Here is a 20622-nt window from a genome sequence, read left to right as displayed (position 1 = left end):
TGTGAAAGTCATCCTTTTATTTTTTCTTTTGATCTTGTTTCATGTTGCAAATCAGAAATACATAAAGTTGTTGATAAAGTATTTTTAAAAATCACACCTGTTAATACATGTAGATTTGATCTACCTGAACAATTAAACTGTTCCGCATGTCTTTGCATGAGCTGACATGCTGAAAAAAGACCAGATATTATAAACTGTGTATCTCAACCTCACAGATTAGTCTCATCAAAAATAATAGTGGAAAAAACAGATCCCTAGAAAATAGTCTTCCATTCTTGTCAAAGAACTGAGTTTACTTTTTTAGCAACAACGTCAACCTTTTGTCAGGATAAAATTAAAAAGCAAAGTTACATGGCAATAATATTCACTCTTCTATAAAGTTACAAGTAATTCTGAGACATTTTTATTACTTAGAAATGAAGTAATAAAGACTTCAACTCTTAAAGCCTTTCTAAATCTAGGGGGAAAAGGTCTTCCCATAGTCTCAGGCCCAAGTGGATCACTATATCCTTGCTCCATACCTAAAGGGACACCGCTACACAGAGATAGTAGTTGAATGCAAAAATACTATTAATGTATACCTTTTTTTTAGATCGAGGTCTAGGCTGTTCCTCATATTCTTCTCCAAAAACAGGCGGTAATAAAAATTCATTTTCCATATCAAGCTCCTCAGCAGCTGGCAATCAAATCAGAAGAATTTTTATTTCCAAATATAATAGCACAGGTTTATATTACATAAACACAGCCAACAAAGAACTAATCATAGAATATAAACAAGCACCTATATATGGGGATAACCTATGCTGAAGGGGAGGGTGAAAAGAAAATGGTCTATGAGTTCTGATAAATCCTATTCAGACTCTTAAAACACATGTATAATGAATAACAACATGAAATTTTCATGGAAATGTATAATATCAGAAAAACTATTACAACCTGAAATTCAATTCTAAGATCTAAATGGTCTCAGTACAACTCTGTTTCAACATATCAAATTTTTCTCAAAATAAAATGCTTTACATTCTACTGGGCATGCCTATTAACCATCAATAGATTAAGAAAATAATGAAAAATAGAATACATTTCTTTTACAAAAGACCTGAAAATAATTTTTTCCTTTTGAAGGTGAACTTAATTTTTAAAAAGGTCTTACGAAAAATACTATCAACATTTTATTTAATTTTTTAGAAAAGAAACAATCACTTCTTTATCCTTTTCCTTATCTACAAAGTTTTCTATAATGAATTACTTTGAGAAAGTGTCTTTTTAGGCGCTAGGAAATGCTCTTTAAGTCGCTTCAATTCAATCCTATGCCTCATTTCAGAAAGTAACTGTTGAGTTTTGTTTGGGTTAAAAAAAAAAAGATAAACAGTAAAGGCAAGAACACGAACATTAAATAATTAATGATAACTAAATTCCATAACTGTAGTTCACACTTAAAATAAAATAGCATTTCGAGTACCTCTGGGGAAATCTATTTCAATATCCAAATCTGGTTCATATGGTACATCAGGCATATTGGACTGTGTCTCTGGGTCAGAGTTCTTCAAGAGATCTGAACCAATTATGTCTGTTTCAATTATTACACCTGTAATCAATTCATAATATCATTAGAAATCAAAATAGAAGACTTAACAGTACCTATATTTAATCTGGCAAAGGAAGTCATTTAATGGTAAATATAAAACAAGAATAAATACGTCACAAAAGGAAAAGGTATATAGCTATCTTGAAATGTAAACTATCATAAATTTTATAATTGTTACATAATCGTGAGTACACAGAAACTTTTAATCCTTTAAGTTTCTGACTGCCCCTTTTCAAAAGTTAATAGGCATGCTTTGATAATAAACCAACTCTGGTATGCAGAGTATTTCTAAAAGCAATCTCTTGTCAAAAATAAACTACTGAGGGTGGATAACTGCAATTTTCAATACTCTTTTTTGAATTGTAACCTAGGTTTTCTATATCATTCAATTACAACTGCTTTCTAATGTTTTGATCAGTTGCTTTCATTTTTGTATTGCAACCCACAGTAAGATACGCATTTTATCCATTTCAAGGTGGTGATAGAAAGACAAACATAGACACACACAGGAAACAAAGATTTCACAAAACAATATCCTTTTGATGAGATTCACACTAACATTTTCCCATTTCACTTCATTAAAAAACAAATAAACAAAACCATTGGTTGCAACCCACAAAGTTAATTTGTAACAAAGTCCTCTACAAACATTGTCACATTCTGAAATACATAGAATTCACAGTGTTTCTACTGTACTCTAGGGTAATGGGAATTAGGCAGCTCATGGTTGAAACAGGACTCTGGGTGTTCTGGAGTAAGGGTAGGAATAAATACTCCAAGAGAATCATCTACAACATACTTATGCTATGCCATTTGGCAAACACTGCCCTAACAGAAGTTAGGATAAACCCTGGTTTAGACAATGCAAATTACTTTATTAAGTAGAGCCAACAAAACAAAATTGGGGATAACCATTACAAAATAAGAATTTGGGTTATTATTAAAGTCAAGTTATTTTTGTGTCTGAGCTAGTACATTAAAACAGGAATAATTTTGGGGCGCCTGGGTGGCACAGCGGTTGGGCGTCTGCCTTCGGCTCAGGGCGTGATCCTGGCGTTATGGGATCAAGCCCCACATCAGGCTCCTCCGCTATGAGCCCGCTTCTTCCTCTCCCACTTCCCCTGCTTGTGTTCCCTCTCTCGCTGGCTGTCTCTATCTCTGTTGAATAAATAAATAAAATCTTTAAAAAAAAAAAAAAACAGGAATAATTCTGAGTTGATTTTACAAGTCAAATCCTGTTATAATTAAAACAGGGACCATACAAATTGTACAAATTCCTGCTTAAAACTGGGCATGGCGTAAGAGAGCATGTGGCTAGATAGAGTATGGACCTCTTAATACAAAAATACATTTTTGTTTCAGTGCTTCCCCCACTCCCATAGCAAGTTGAAACATAATGATATGTCCTGCAATACACTATAATAATTACAACACTTATTGAAAACCAATGATACACTTATTCACAACTTGAAATAAAGTGCAACTCACTGTTGATGTTGGCAGCTTCTGTCTTCCCCTCATCTTCAGTCATCATATCTGTCATTGTAAGCAGCTCTGTATCAAGAGGATCTGAAGAAACTTTGCTTTTTAGTTCCTCAACTGCTGCAGGGATCTTCTCACTGCTATCCAATGAGGCAGGCAGAAAAACAGGAACTGGCACCTAATTAACCAAAGTATTTATTGTTAGGTTTACTCAATATTAGAAGATACTTTTCCGGGGGTGCCTGGCTGGTACAGTCAGCGGAGTGTGAGACTCTTGATGTTCAGACTAAAAACTAGAGCACCACATTGGTGTGGCGATCTCTTAAAAATAAAATCTTAAAAAAAAAAAAAAGGAGGGGGGGTGCCTGGGTGGCAGTCATTTAAGTGTCTGCCTTTGGCTAAGGTCATGATCCCATAGTCCTGGAATCAAGCCCCACCTTCGGCTTTCTGCTCAGCAAGGAGCCTGCTTCTCCCTCTCCTTCTGCCCTTCTCCCTTCCCACCTGCTCTTCCTCGTGCTCTAATAAATAAATAAATAAAGGTAATTTTCCAAATTAAAAATTATTCCAACACATGATCTTCTTTATAATACCACACTGGATAAAAGCTTTGGAAAAAACACATACCAAAACTAAGATGTCAACTGTAACAAAGAAAGCCCAGAATATAAGCAGCTACTTTTTGAAATAAAAATTGAAGAAAAATAATTTTTGAGATATACCCCAGGGGACTATGATCGCCAAGCCCTGGCATAGTGTCTTTACTGCAAGTGATTTAGGACAAAATAATATAATGATAACTCATACGAAATTCTATTCCATGTTTCAGTTTTAAATCTTAAAACCTCACAAATATTTTTCTCTAAAATGAACTCAAATATAAAACACCATATATATGCATAACTCAGACACAGACATTTGCTAACCTTCACCTTTAAGGATGAACATATACTTGGTTAAACATAAAGCAAACATTCAACAAGATTCAACCAAACCTAAGTTAACTGGTGAAGGCAAAGACTTAACCCTCTTCTACTAGCTTCACTAAGGTAGGAATTACAACACTGTTCTCCCACCCAATGCCTGATAAACCTCAAAATGAAAAAAACCTTAAAATCCGACTTACAGGAACAGGAACTGTAGTAGGAACAGGAATATTCTGACTGTACATGTGCATAGGTACTGGGATATACACAGGCACAGGGATAGGCACTGGAACATATTCTGTCTTCCAATTATCATCTAAAAGTACAAAATGTGTTTAAGGAGTAATGTTAAGTAACACTTATACATAGTTACCTAATGTTAATTTGGTGACAAAGAAAAATTTAAGTGCCTCATTTCCCTTTTATAAGAAATTCCTGGTTTTCAAAAATTAGGTAAGGTAAAAACAAAACCAAACACAGTTAACTGTTTTAATAAAGAAGGCAAAAACAGAATTTAGGCCGTTTTTCTAATACAAAGAAAACATCCCTTAAAAACATTATGTAGTTCCAGATATCCTATAGGATTTCCTTCACAACCCCTGCAAAAAGATTTATCTAATCAAACAATTAGAATATATTTAAATCTCATAAAAATATGTAATCAAATGATGTCATCTCATTCTGACAAGGAAACAGAATTGTTAACATTACAAGTCACATTTACAAAGGTGGTTTTCTCAGAGAGATTACCGTAACTTAGTGAATCTTAGCCCCAAGGAAATTTTTGATACAGCATTTTTCACTTGTGACATAATTTATATTATGAGCCTTTAACAGAGATTGATTTTCATTAATTATTTTAAATAATATGCCATATTCTCAAGGTAAACTTAGATAAGCAAAATCAACAGAAAATGACAAAGTAACCAAACAAATACATTCCATAGCCTATTATTTGAGAAAAGCATGAATTTCAGTAAGTGAGGTATTAAGTACAGGGAAGTATATAAATCAAAATTTTCCTGTTACCTGTCTGACAAGATTTGGTCTGCATGTGAGGTTTACAATAAGTAGCTTTTGTCATTGTTAAAGGTTTGCAAAGAATGGCTTTGTTCTTCATCTCTTTGTTAGGTGTTGGAGAAGGGGGTGGTGCTGAACCCTACAATGGAAGAAAAGAGAAACATTTTATTTTTGCCTCTAATTTTTTTACTGCCTGGTGTTAATGAATATCTGGTTTCTAGGTTATGTGGAGGGAACACAAAAAAATTTAAGAGTATAACCAAATTATGTTATTATTACTATGTTTATCATAGTCTTAATCTGAAAGGATCAATGTGAATCTGTCCTAACTACTAATAAAGCAGGAGAACTCATTCATTTTACAGAACTATGTAACCTTCAGTGGATACCACCAGCATACTTTTTAAAAGACATAAAAAGACAATTTCCACTTTTAGGTAAAAAACGCAAGATTGTTAGCCTGAATTTTTAAAATAATTAGGTTCTTTTAATTAGTTTTTATGGGCCATCTGATACACACTCGTTCCCTCTACTGGATAAACAGCTTATACATATTACTAAATTTTAAAAGATAAAAAAAAATGATGAGAAGAATTACCATAAATATTACCAAACTTCAAACTGCCTGTGTTTTATATCCCAGCAACTGCAATTTCAGAAACCTGTCCTAGACAACAGTCTCTCAGATGTTTTCACCATGTTCACACCGTAGCATTATTTGCAAGTGAGGAAACCCCCCCTCCCCAGGCAATACACACACACATTCTCTCTCACTCTCTCTCTAAAATAAGCTAAAGATCTGTCCATAAGGGACTAAGCACAAGTGCCCTCCATACCACCTACTGATATAGGAAAAAAGGTACAGAAAACAGAACATTTGAGGTACTTAACTTCTAGACAGTCACCATGAACATTTAAGTAGTGAAGACAGAACCATTACTCCAAAAGAAAATACAAGGTTAGGTTCCTACAAGCCTCTGGTCACAACATTTTCATCAGCAGATCAATACATAAGAGTGTTTCTGTTGATACACACTTGATTTCATATACATATTTCTTACGAATAATTTTACTGTTTCTTTACAACACATCATGATTACAGCATTTTTATGTACTGTAGTATACTAGGATTATTGACTCAGATGTGTACACACCTGCACAGTACACAGATACAGTACACACATACTATATGGTACTCATACTCAGTCCTGTTAACACACATTGTATATTGTACATTAATGTAAATAGTCCTGGGGAAAAAAACAAAGAGTACACATTTAACGTTTTATGAAAACATTAACATTTTACTCTTAGTGGACATGCAGGATGTCCAATGGGGCAGTGCACTGTGTGGTTAAACCTCTCAACCTTTGGCATGCCCATAAAACCAAGGGAAAAGTTGATGGCAATTATTCTGCAGAAGAGGAAGAAGTTAGTGACTTGGTGATGGAAGAAGAGGATGACATCTCACAGTTCTACCTCAAGAGTTTGGCTCTTGTAATTTGTTGACAATGCCAGCGCTTTTCCCTCCCAAACTGGCTTCAAAAAAAGAAGCCAGCCTTGTCTGATTGGCTTTTCATCTCAAATCTTTTAAGCATCTTTACGTAAGGGGAAACCACAGTGGTGCTTAAACTGGAGGCTTTGTTCAAGCATAGGGTCATATTCTTCCGTGTCACTGGCAATTCTTCCCAAGGCAGAATTCCATTCCAATATTTTGGTCATTCTTAGGAGTCCTGGGCTGACTTTCATCACTGAATCTGATGCCTTGTTTTGCCATCTTGTCAAGGTCTTCATTGGTGGGCTCTACTGTCTTCTCTACCAAACTCTCTCCACATCTTCCTGCACGTCCCCAAAGCCTTCTTCACTTACTTGGTACAACATACGTTTTTAACACTGTTTTTTTTTTATTTTCTGTGACTCCTTCAAGACTTTGAAATTTTTCACACAGTCTGGTCAAACATTTTCCGAACAATTATTCATGGTAAACTGCTTGATGCTGTCCTAAGCTGTGCCAACATAATCAATAATGTTGCGTATGGTGACTAACTTCCAATAACCTATCAGGGTGGTTTCCTTGTTGGTGTTGAGAGCCTCGAAAACTTTCTCATGAAGTGGGTCTTGAAAGCATTAATTATGCCCTGATCGAGGGGTTGGATGAGAGAGACAGTGTTTGGGGGCATAAAATGAACTACACTGAGATAGGCATTTTTGAGTTCTTCACAACAATGGAAATTATCCAGCAATAAAACCTCAAAGGCAAAGTTTTCATTCTGGAGACAATGTTCAACTTCTAGGATGAAGCAGCTGGAGAACCAATTCCAAAATATTTTAGATACCATTCATGCTCTGTTCCACCTCCAATGGACTGGCATATAGTTCAGTTTTTCCCCTGGATTTTTTATGGATTTTGGGCTCTATGCACCAAGAGGGGGGTTGAAGATGGCCTTGGCATTGGCACACAATTGGTTTCTAAATGATTTAAAGTCAGGGGCTTTGAAGACCACTTGTATCATATACATTCAGTTGCCACTGACCTTGTGAAAGCAAGCCAGTTCCATCAGTGTTGAAAACCTGCTTGACTCTATATCCCTTTTTCCTGTGTTAACACTTAGCCGGTATTCTTCCACAGCATCTTGGTCCTGATCTGCAGAACCCACCTCGCATGTAAGTTTAACATTTTTCATACCCTTTTGCTTGAAATGTGTGAGTCAGCCAGGAGTAGGCAAGAAGGATTTAACATTTTCCTGATCCTGCATAACATGTTGTAAGCTGAAAACCTCACAACAATGCTGTTTCACTTTTTTTTTTTTTTTAATTAGTCCTAAGTCCATAAATCCGTAAGTATAATCACTCTTCCTTCTTTTCCATAGTTTCACCATGTACTATAGATTTTACTTCAGTACTGGGAGTTGCCTCATCTACAGACTGGTGAATTTCTTACTCGTTTTTCTGAGTGTACCATATTGTTGATTCATGAACATTAAACTCACTGCCAACTGAATGAGGCTTACCTAACACACATTATTTCCTCCAAAAGGCACAGAGCAGCCTTCTTGTGCTTAGGAACACTAGACAGGGCTTTTTAATACTATGCTTGGGGGATCTTTTATAAAGCAAAATCATCAACAAAAAAGACAAAATATGAAAAAGGTGGTACTATGAAAAGGAAACCTGCTTATAGGATGAGGTGAAACAAGAAGGGAAAGCCTTGCCTTGTTTCACCTCAGCAGAAAGACGCGTCTCAGGAGACTCACATTTATCACCACTCTGCATGTCTGCAAATCTCTTTGAAAGCACCATGGGTATTGATTTAGGGGTCCAAATAAATTTTAGAGAATAGGCAAATTTGCAAATATGAATGACGATCAATTGTACTTAAAGCACTTACTGTTTAATAAATGTATCTGTGCATATTTCAAGGTGTGGAAAGATACACATTTTTTAAAAGACTGTTTAAGGTAGATATTGCACGAGTTATAAATAATGCATATGGCCAAGGGGCTGGTACTATTCTAGATTCATCAGGATTTCAAACCACATTATTAATCAGCTAAGAAAAAGAGATATGAACAAGGAGCTAGGGAACTTAATCCTAAAACTACTGCTGTGTAACATCAGGCAAGTGACTCAGTCTCTTATGTCTCAATTTCCTCAACTGTAAAATGGGAAGAATAATTTAACAAATAGGTGTTGAGTATCTACTATATACCAAGACTAGGTAAGCTTGGTCCAAGCTGGAAAATCCCCTAGAATCCCCACGTAAGAACAAGGGGTCCAAAATCATATATATCATAGATTACTCAATGTTTTACCTCCTGTCATTTAGAAACACCACATCATGTCAATTAAACTATGCCACCTGGTGAAGACCTGCATTTGATAACACTTCTTACTTTTCTGTTTGTCAACAAGCAAGATCTACTTCTATTTATAATGAATACTGAAGGAGGACCCAAAATAAAATTATAATGACAAAAGCTACCATCTGTTCAGTATTTGCTTCATGCCAGAGACTATATGCTACAGACAATGTGTACCCCTAAAATTCATATGTTGAAATCTAATAACCAATGTGATAGTTATTTGAAGGTGTGGCCCTTAGATGGAGATTATATCATGAGAGCAGAGGCCTCATGAATGGGATTAATGCCCTCATCAAAGAAATCCTAGAGATGCCTCACCCTTTTTCTACCACATGAAGACACAGTGAAAAGATGGCTATTTATAAACCTGGAAGCAGGCCCTCATCAGACACTGTTATTTGCTAGCAACTTGATTTTAGATTTCCTAGCCTCCAGTACAGTGAGAAATAAATTTGGTTGTAAGCCACTTCATCTGTGGTATTGCTATAGCAGCTCAAATGGACTAAGACATTACGTAAAGCACCAAATTTACATAACTCATGAGATGAGTTATTTAATTCTCCTAACACTAAAAGAAGTAGGCCTTTTAATCACTCCCACTTTACAGATGAGAAAACTAAGGCGGAAGTTACACAACCTGGGAGAGATGACAGAGCTAAAAGTTCTGAGGTCAGGATTCAAGTAAATTCACCCAACACCAAAGCCTATGTTCTTAACCACTATACACACCGCCTTTATGAGGTCTGGAACATAGCAGCTACTACGTGTTTAATACTTACTATGTGATAACCCTGAAGCAGGTACTATCTTCATCCCCATTTTACAAACAAGAAATTCAAACAAAGAACTTGTGTAAAGGGACTTGTCCAAAATTATACAGTTAAGCTCTCACCCTTTGAAGTTTATGGGTAGGGAATTAAAAGATCTCAAAAGTTTACAACGAAAAGATGGGAGGGGGCTTTTATAAGACAAAAGGCAATAATTGCAGTGGCACACTGACTTATCCTTCCCTAGACCCTTCTATCTGTCATATAATGTAGTTCAAGTGCTATGAGAGCAAAAAAGTACTTGATATTATTTATGCTGGTAGAAGGTGGGCCTTAAAGCCTTGGTCAAAAGCTTACATATTTGAAACAAGGTTGGAAGTTGCCTTATGGCTACACAAAGTTAACAAAATAAGGAGTGACCATCTTTATATTCCTCACCATGGATAAAAGTGCCTGGTATTAAAATGAGATGATTCAGCTGAATACTTTAATGTATTTCTGAATTATCTGATTTTAAATATATTTCCATAAGGGGGGGGATGACATATAGGGGAGGAAAGCAAAGAAGAAAGCACTCTTACTTTCCTAGGATTCTTAACTATTAACATCAAAAACAAAAACTGAACAGAATAATACAAAATCACCAATTTTTCATCTATGTCAGTGATCCTAAATTGTGGTTACATATTAGAATCACCTAAAGAACCTTCTAAAAACACAGAATTTCTGAGTTAGGGGCTAGGCATTGGAAAATTCTAAAAATTCCCCAGGTGATTCAAATGCGTAGCCAGACCTAAGAACCACTGATTTACTCTTTCTTACCAGGACAAAAACTAGCTCAGAGACTTAATATAATGCCAATAAATGAATCCTATAGAGCTTCCCTTGGATAAGGATGCCAGAAATACCAGTATTCCAACACTGATGATATTGTTTACTCAGCGTACAAGAGGGCAGGCTCACTGTACTTCAAAGTATAGCTGCTTTTCTTTATTCATTACACATAAATGGACCCTTTCAACCAAAAAAAAGTCTTAAAATGCTAACATAAAAGCAGAATTTGATGTATTACATCAAAGACTAAAGAAAAAAAATCCACAGGACACGTTATGGAAATATTTCTCATAAAAACATACAAGTCCTGGCCCCCAACATAGACCTTCAGATATCTGTTTGAGAAACACAAACTCAAAGCCATTAAGAATCTGGACCAGCCTATCCTTTTACCTCATTTCCCATGATTCCGCCATAGGTGCCCCTTAAGTTTGGCCCTTATGAATAGTTATGCATGCCCTTAGCACATTCCTCCCACTTTTCATCACTGTCTATCTGTCAACCTTCTACTCAACTGTTCTGAAGCTTTCTCACAGCCACCAAGAACAGATACAATCATTTGGCCAATCATTTCAAACATAGTATTGCTTCTGCCTTAAAGATTATGGGTATTCTGAAGCACATGGGTGGGTCAGTTGGTTTATCGTCTGACTTCAGCTCAGGTCATGATCTCAGGGTCCTGGGATCGAGCCCCATGTGTCAGACTCCCCACTTGGCCCTTTACCCCCCCACACTCGTATTCATGCTCACTCAATCTCTCTTTCAAATGAATAAATAAAATCTTAAAAAAAAAAAAAGATTATGGGTACTTCAATTTAATACCATTTATATGACTATCTCCCCCAATGTGGGTAGAGGCCATAATTAATTCACCTTTACATTCCTCAGCATATATGAAAGAATCTGTTTTAATACTAGATAATTCACCTAAATACTTCAACTGTCCCAACAGAGGAAAGTAAAAATCTTTTACTCTGATCAGATTAAATTGGACTATTTATTTATGCCCACATTAAAAAAATCAATATTTAGCATTTTACTTAAGCAATACTTACTGTCATTTTGGCTCGGGATGTCTGACAACCCTGATCTAAAAACAAACAAATTGAAAATAAGACAAGTATCACTTTCTTCAGAATGTTCTAAATCTGTATTTCTCATATAAATGTTACTGATTTTTTAGAATAGTTACTGAAGAAAACATTTTAAGCTATTTTAAGTAAAGAGTATCAAATCTGAGAGCTGAAATACAAAGCTAAATAAGGAAAATTAACTCTTTTCCCATTTTGTCCTCTCAGAAAATATTCATTGCTTTGAGGTCAATACTATGTTCTTATGCTTAACTCTTAAATAAGTCACAACTTCTAAAGGTTTTCATTGTCCCTCCCAACCTACTCCCAGTACACAGAATTTCCTAAAATTGGTTTTCATTTAAAATTGCCATTTAAAAAAAATAAAAAATAAAAAAAAAAATAAAATTGCCATTTTTTTCCAACTAACAAATTTTTAAGAGAGAATAAAATAAAAAATACATCTACAGAAATATCACACAGGGCACTTCCACCAAGACAAACCATGGAAGTTGCTCTTAAACTATGCCCAAAATCAACTATTCGTTATCATTGGTTTGAATTCAGACCTAAGAAACTAAATACAGGTTTTTCAAGTTACTACCTAAATTATTACATACCATAATGTAAGTTTTCAGGTCCTTTCTGAGTTGTCATATTGGGCTCGTTTTGCTGACAGTAGAAACGTAGTAAGCAGTGTTGATCACAGAAATGTTTCATTTCTCCACGCCACTGGACTCTCTCTTTAAGCGTTCCTTGAGATTTACAACAGTCACACCTTGCAGCCTTAATAAAAAAAGAAAGGCATCAGACATTTCAAATTAAAAAATTTAAAAAGTCAAACTTATACTTTAAAATATTTCTAAAAGTTTAGCAGTGATTATTGCCAAATGTGATAAAGCAATTTCTGATAAAAAATAATATAAATCATAAACATACAGCAAAAATCCACAATAAAAGTGAAAAAAATGTAGCAATTTATCTAATTGTCAAAATCCCTTTCTATACTTACCAGCAGTTAAAGACCCGCATTACAAAGATAGGATAACCAAAAAAACTGAACATTGGTAGACCAAAGTGGTACAATATATTTTAATATTTTAAAATAATTTTGTGGATCCTAATGATATACTGGTAGAAGTTTCCTACAATCAGATTACACTGAAAATCTCTGATTAATAAACAGATTTCCTGTGTTCAACTGATAGCTCAGGATAAATCAATCTAAAGAAGTTGTATAAGACCAGAAAAATTCTGAAGCAAGCTCTTAGGAGAAAATCATAGATGTTAAGTTGAAGTATTTTCAACAGTTTAATAAATTTAAAGAGCTTCATTAAATATGCTGATTTAACTATTAACAAGAACTTTAAGTTCATGTTTGAAAACACTCAAATCTTTCATTTAAAAAGTTGTATTTTAAGACAACAATCAGCCCCAACTAGTAAAATTCATACATAAAACATTAAACCTTATGATGGTGAATCCATAATCCAGGGACAGATTTTCATTTTTAGTGAACCCATTTCCCCTAGATTTTGCCCGTTTTCACGATTTCTTAACAACTTAATCAATGAGTGAACCAAAAGATATGAATGATTAATTCCAAATACAGTTCTTTTCATAATTGTTTGATCCAGTTAGAGTAGAAATAAATTACTCTATGTTTTAAATTACCCTTTGGTTTAACTAACAACTTAGAAGTTTTGATAAAGCAATACATATTAAGTTCATAATAATCATGTAGCTTTTCCTCATTACCTAAATAGTCTATAGTTCTATACTGTGGGTTTTGAAATCTCTCACTTTATTTCTCAATAGGAGTTCTATGAATAATTACTATGTCAAAATTCCTAGTCAGGAATATTAACAAATGATTGTGTTGATAAACAGGTCTTATATAACAAACATACCCCAAGGTTAGAACACAGGCTCTTTTTTTTCTCCAGGTCAGGTATTTCTCCTGCTGAATAAATGTTAAATGAATGAAGATTTGTAGTATAAATTATGACTATTAAGTGATGCCAATATCACATCTCTTGTCCAAAAACTGTGAGCTCAAATTTTATATTGCTGGTAATACTTTGTGGTAACTTCAGTAACATTAGCACTTATTATCAACTAAGTCATATTTTACTTAATAATGAAAAAGGTCCCTGGTCACCACCCAAAAACGTTTTTTTAAAATAACCCTGAAGTATTTAAAGTTTCAATGTTTGGCTCCCTTTTTATACTTTATACTTAAAGACAAAGCACAAAGGAAGAAATCAAAAGCTTAACATTTTGATTATTGAGTCTAAACAGTACAAGAACATAGCAAAAGTGAAGCTGTAGCCCGACTACCTCTCATTCACTGAGAACCTGAAAAACAAAAGCCCAGCATGTTATATCTACTCTCTATAATCCTCACCACAGTACTGGAAACGAAGTAACTTGTCTAACGCCAAACATTAAAAATGCAAAGACAGGATTCCAAGCAGACAATCCAAATCAAAAGCTGGGCTTAATTTAGTATATCAAGTTATAAAGACAATTGAAAGACAAAATGAGTTAATATAAATAACTAGAGAATAAAAATCCTAATAGAAGTAAAATGCTGCAAGAATGTTCTCAATGTAACATCTAAATACCAAATCAATTTGTATAAAATGTATTCAAATCACTACATATACTATGCTAATTCTTAAAATACTTCCATGTACACAATTTAGAAGGTCAAAGACAGGAAGCCAAGCACATTCTACTCAAAGAATCTGAATAATGAAATCACTTATTTTATAATTACAGATATTTGCATTTTGTAGCAACAATATCTGAAGCTTTCTTCCAGAAGGTTCAAAACAAATTTAGATGATTTCTCTGTACCCAAGGAAGAGCAAAATTCATGCCAATTAGTAAATGGAAATAAAATATGTATATATTTTTTCAGACTGGGAGGACAGTAACAGTATTTAATACTAATTCCAAGTTCAATGCCTTAATCAAAGTTTTAGAAGTTGTAAACTTCTTTTCCATTTGGTTTTTTCTTTTATAGCCACTCATGCAAATTCTGGGTAAAGTGTTTGGAATTGAGCTTAAAATACAATGGCTAATTGGAAAACATCGTTAAAAATGACGATTCCTTACCAAAACCACTTCCTTCCAAACACAGGAGAGAACTCTTAGAAAAGCTTAACATTTCTACAGCCTAACAAACAAAGTACAGGGCCTGTGGGTGGCTCAGTCAGTTGAGCATCTGACTCTTGGTTTCAGCTCAGGTGGTGATCTCATGAGCTCCGGGTGATCTCATGGGTCGTGGTATCCCCCAGATGGACTCTGTGGTTGGGGTCGAGTCCGCTGGAGATTCTCTCCTTCTGCCCCTACCCCCCCCACCCGGAGTGTGCACGTGCGCATGCTCTCTCTCTCTCTCTCATAAATAAATCTTTTAAAAAAAGGAAGAAGAACTGAAGTATGACTTAAGTTGGTTTAAAAAATACCACTTCATCATCTACTTAGCGGTCTTCCTGTCACTATGGAAAATCAGGGATTGTCTGTTATTGGTGGGGTGGGGTGGAGTGGATAACAGTCACCAGTTCAAAAAAACCTAAATAATATGAAGGTACTAAATGCTTAATTAAAAAATCTTAATCCAACTTCTCAGCTAACACAGGAATCTCTCCGTCAATAATTGATAACAGGTCATTCAGTGTATACTGATGCAGTCCCTTATTAGCTGGCAGTTTCAAATTCTCACTTTTGATTGACATACATACATCCTTGCAACTTGCCCATCCACTTGTTTCCCATTTCACCAGACCTAATTTTGAGGAGGGGAATCCATGAATATGAATGAAATAGGGGATTTTATAGTCATCTTAAAAAATCATTATTTATAACTTCCTACTACAGTTATTCACTTAAAAAGGGGGGGGGAAGAATGCAGTGATAAGAGCAGGTGATTGTAGGCAAAGCATTCAAGTGATAGGAATTCCTCAGTTACGCAAAAAGCACATTTAAAGCAAGAATATTAGATATTCCCTTTCTAAAATTATTTCAAAAACAAAGAATAATTTTTTAAAATCAGTATTTCTAGCAGTTTTTTACAAAAAAAGAGAAAATGTAAAAACCCCAAATTTTTTATTCAGCTATCCTTTTATGACTAAGAATTACTAAAACATAAGTATTAATTTGATTAAACCCCATAAATCATACTTTTATACTATTACAGGGCATTTACATTAAAGAATGCTGCCATTCACTACTGGTTTGTACAGCAAATCAAAACCCATGTTAAAAAAACTGTGATTTGAAGTAATAACATTCAAGAAAAATTATTAGTTCTACGAAGAATTACTGTGAAGTATTCTGGAGAAACAGTAGGTCTTTTGAATTTACTTCACATTATCAAACACCTCACTATTATTCCATTACAATACTAATCCCTTTTTCTCCTAAAATTTAAATAACTTATAGAGATCAAAAGAACTATTCTCCCACCTAGTTTCACATTATGCCTGGAAACATTTATTTTGAGGAATAGTAAAATCTACTTCCTTCTAAAGAACAATTTGGGACAAGGAAAAAACGTTAACTTTATTTTCAACATTTGCTGGTTGCATGATTTCAACAGATTTTGTATTCCAATTTAGAAGAGACAGTATTTAATAAACTTCTATTTAAATCCAAATGCAAATCATTATACAAACCAAAAAACACAGATCATTCAAAACATCTTGTCAAGTAAAAGAAACAAAAGCCAAAAATTTAAAAGTATAATTGTAAATACTTAAATTTAATTTAGATAAATAAAAATATAAAGTTATTTATACTCTAGATGGTCTGTGAAATTGAGGCACAAAGATAAGAAGGCAGAAAATACAATGTCCGTGCTCCTCTGGTTAGGAAGCAAATGCACATGACTAAAGGTGAAGTTAAGAACTAGACTGGTTACCTGTTTAAAGTTTCCTTGATGAGGAACTCTTTTAAAAAATTATTTTTCTAATAAAAGCTGGGCTGACTGTTAAAAGTCACATTTATAATGAGCTAAACTCTAAAACTTAAGTTCTTAAATTTAAAAAGTGGAAGAGGAAAGGTCAAAAAAAATAATTTGGTTTGGGAGTCAACTTACTACATTTTCAAGACGATGACAGGATAGTAGCAGTGAACAGAAGAGACTCATGAGAGTTATAAGAAAATACAATTTGATTCAAGCAGAAAGCACACAGAACAAAGTTATTCTTTGATTATAGTGTTGGTTGCCACTACAGAAAAGCCAATGATGAATAAGGAGGGGCAACTCTTCATCTCAAAGCTGATATTCCTATTGATCATAGAAAAATCATCATTACTTGCTTTACAAATCCCCACCATTATGATAAAAATGCTCTTACCTTTATTCCTCAGGTTAGTACGGTATGTAATAATTCTACTGTGCATATTATACAAACATTTGTTGGGTTTAAAATAAGACAAGGAATAATAATAAAAATGTGTTTAATGTACAAAATATTGACTTTAAACCAACAGATAATTACAACTGGTTATTTAACTAACATGCTGTTATATATTTTGAAATGCACTGCCTCACCAAAATTTCATCTTTAAACATTGTATAAATAAAAACATTAGACACAATTATCCTTTAAAATAAATAGCAAAATGGAACAAATGGCAACATCTAGAATAATGTGGTCTTTTGCCAAAGAACACTTCCTTGCTTCCCCCAAAAAAGAACAAACAAAAAAAACCCCAAAAAGACTTCTCTACTTTAAGTAATATAAAAGAAAACAAGAATTCATTCATTCAAAGGAAGAAGCCAAAAGGAAAAGTACATTCAGTGTTCTGTGGACAAAAAACAAAATCCTCCATAAAGGATTTTAAAATATTAAAGGTTTGGATTCACAATTATACAATTAGGCAGAAATTTGTACAATAAAATGACAGAGAAATCACACTTATCACATGATAATTTTTGTCTCTCAAACTTTAAAGTAAATGATTGAAAGGGTAACCGACAGTAAGACTAAAATGGAATTTTCCCATCTTTATAATGTAGCCACTAAATACCTTTACTGTTTTGAATCCAAAACAAATTTTCAAAAATAAAACCTCCCAAACAGGGGAGAGTGTTTGTATGTGTTAAATAAAATAAAGCTTTTAAAGCTATTAAAGTAACATTTTGAGTGATACCTCAAAATTGCTACTGTCTTTAATAGAACTAAAGGTTGGATTAGACTAAAACAAATGCATGTTAGAAGGTGTTAGTATGTTCATCCTGTGTGTTTCTAAAATTTGAACCTTAATTGCAACACTTTTAACTTTTAAAAATTTATTTTAGAGACAGAGAGCTTGAGCAGGGGAGGGGCAGAAGGTGAGGGAAATAGAGACTCTCAAGCGGACTCCGTCCTGAGCTTAGAGCTTCACAACCCTGAGATCCTGACTCCAGCTGAAATCAAGAGTTGGACGCTTAACCAGATGAGCCACCCGGGCGCCCCTAATGGTAAGACAAATTAGTCAGAAGCAACAGTAAAATAACAAAGTAATTTTAAAACTGCACCAAAACTCTCAGCCTCCAAAACCTCCTTCAACTTGGAAAGCATCTTCTTTTAATTTAAAAAATGTTACTTGATATGTGGAGCTGTAGACATTCAAGAACTATACCAAGAATTCTTGTAATTCTCCTAAATAGTATTGTTTAACACTAATCACTTTCATTAAGTGAGCTAAATAATATTCTACATATTTCAACCATTTTACCCTTTGTTTCTTTTAGCAATATTTCACAGTTTTGGAGTTATGATGATGTCGTCTTCACACGCTTTAGAAGTGCAACCATAATGAGTTTTAACATTGAGATGGTTTTCCATGTTATGGACATATGAACTAATAACTTTTTCTTGGGTAATATCTGACCAAACAAAGCCCAAATTTACACTCATTTTTCTTATCTAGAAAAAAAACCAATGCAACGGACAAAAAAGTGATATATCTTTTCTAAAAGTAGATTATAGTAAGACACACACACACACATGCACACACACACACACACACACACACATTTACAGTTTCAAATTAAATATTTTTGGTCTCTAGCCATATAGTCTTTTCAATATGAAAATCTCCAAAGATCCACAATTATAAAGGTAAAAAAGAACAAAGTATTTTAAAACACATCCTAAGTGTCTAAGACAATTACCTGCTAATGTTCAACACTGATAAAGTAGACTATTTCTATTTGGTGAAATAAAGATACATAAATCTTAGAGAAATAATCCATTTTGTTAAACTATATTGCTGAAAATAAAGGTATATCCTAGTTTTGGGTAATAGCTAAATTATAAAAAGATAAAAATTCTATTTCAATTTGTACAGAAAAACTTTCTGAAATGACAAAAATTTTAATGAATTCTATAATCAGGGCAGGGCTTAATGTGTGTACGTTTTTTAAATAAAAAAGCTACCGTATTTGTAATGATAATAACTATAATACTTTATTAAAGATTTGATAAAGCAGTTGCTATAATAAAAAAATTTTAGTTACTCGCCTTGTAGTACCAATCCTGAAATTTCTTACAGCAGTCTTCACTACAGAAATCTCTCACAACACCATCAAGTTCTTTAGTTGCTCCCTTCTTACACAGTTGAGAGCAATAGTTGCAAGTAACACATCTCAATCCTAAACGTCGTGCAAAATCCTGTTTATACAATAGTTTGCAGCCTGAAAAATATAAGGTTTTAATATTAAAACAAAAAAAAAATCACAAACTGTTCTTTGAGGTAAGAAAGAGCTTTTAAGTTAAACAGATCACTAGCTTTATGAAGTGTCTATAAGTTCACATGTAAAGTCCTCTTTTTCTGATTAAAACTGAAATCTACTATAATCAACAACAACCTGTAAATACTGGAACAGAACATGGAATATTTTATTAGATCTCATGTGCATTCAAATAATGTTCTAAGACTTTCAAATCTAGTAATATCTCATAACTATTTTGTTTGCTCTATTTAAACATAATCTAGAAGTATCATATAGTAAACACACCACAAACAGGCACTGGAGAAATGAAACAGTGTAGACTGTTGAGAAGCACTGAGTAAAACTTAAAGATGTTCTCAACTAAGTAGGCATTTTAGCCAAATTTTCTAGCCTTACCTTTCTCTGTCACCCCACATGGACCTTCAGGGAAGTAAAACTGGTTTATGGACTTGATCAAAGAAAGCGTTTTGTTATTCTTTTAATAAAATATTTCTTTTATCTATTATATGAATGCATTATTTTAAGTGTTTTTACATATCAACCTTAATCTCTACAATATCTCTATACGAATTATGTAAGTTTCCATACTTCTTACTCATACTGTGCCACATAAGAATGACCTTGCACTCATATCTACTGAAATCCTACCCACTCATTACTAAGGAGTTCAAATTAGACCTCCTCTGCAAACTCTCCTGAACCTAGTTTTAAATAATCTTTCCTCTCTGTGAACTCAAACTGCAACTGTTTTCTATTACTTGATTTGGCAATTATTTAAGTACTGTCCTATGACTTCTTTTCTGTTATCATGAACTGTATTTAAAACCTTTTTAATATTTTACACCTGTATTAAAGCTTTATCTTTCTAATTAGATTTTGATGGTAGTACTAGGTATTACATCTTTTGTTATTTCTGCCAAGTTCCAGGAGGGAACTAGGTGTAGTTAGAGAAAGCACAAAATACATTACTAAACAAGAAAAAGGCACACATCCTTTTTAAGCTTTTACTGCCTAAAGATACAAGTCCCTCCAATTGAAAATTATAATCTTATATGTCAATTCTCTATTTGCTGCTATTTGTCTATTCATTTAAGTAAAATCTATATACTCTAAATGGTGTTAAGATCATGGACAGGTATGTCAGTCATCAACACATATATATTCAGACTTATGAATCACTAAGATTCTCACTGCATAAAAATTCAGGTGTGGAGTTAAATTAATTCAGAATCAATCTTTTCAATGAAACACTATGTCACTTTTCATCACAACTGTGATCTTAACAGTAAACATGGTTACCTTTCTCATCAGGTGAAATGTACTCAATTAAACCTATATAAACA

At 33.8% G+C, this 20622-nt stretch overlaps 1 protein-coding gene across 3 annotated transcripts in view; it reads right to left on the bottom strand.

The window, feature by feature from the left end:
- Window positions 1–20622, bottom strand: part of ZMYM2 (zinc finger MYM-type containing 2) — a 136239-nt gene that overhangs the window by 21404 nt on the left and 94213 nt on the right. For all 3 annotated transcript variants that reach the window (XM_040621217.1, XM_040621208.1, XM_040621209.1), the window contains 8 exons: window positions 19068–19240; window positions 12168–12333; window positions 11533–11567; window positions 5023–5152; window positions 4194–4309; window positions 3077–3248; window positions 1463–1588; window positions 582–676 (listed from right to left, as the gene is read on the bottom strand). In XM_040621217.1, coding sequence (XP_040477151.1) covers window positions 582–676; window positions 1463–1588; window positions 3077–3248; window positions 4194–4309; window positions 5023–5152; window positions 11533–11567; window positions 12168–12333; window positions 19068–19240 — 1013 coding nt within the window. The remainder of the gene's footprint in view (window positions 1–581; window positions 677–1462; window positions 1589–3076; window positions 3249–4193; window positions 4310–5022; window positions 5153–11532; window positions 11568–12167; window positions 12334–19067; window positions 19241–20622) is intronic.

Source organism: Ursus maritimus, unplaced genomic scaffold (genome assembly GCF_017311325.1).
Source record: "Ursus maritimus isolate PB19 unplaced genomic scaffold, ASM1731132v1 scaffold_10, whole genome shotgun sequence".
NCBI lineage: Eukaryota > Metazoa > Chordata > Mammalia > Carnivora > Ursidae > Ursus > Ursus maritimus.
The sequence above is the reverse complement of the archived record's forward strand: the minus strand, read 5'-3'. Positions and strand labels throughout refer to the sequence as shown.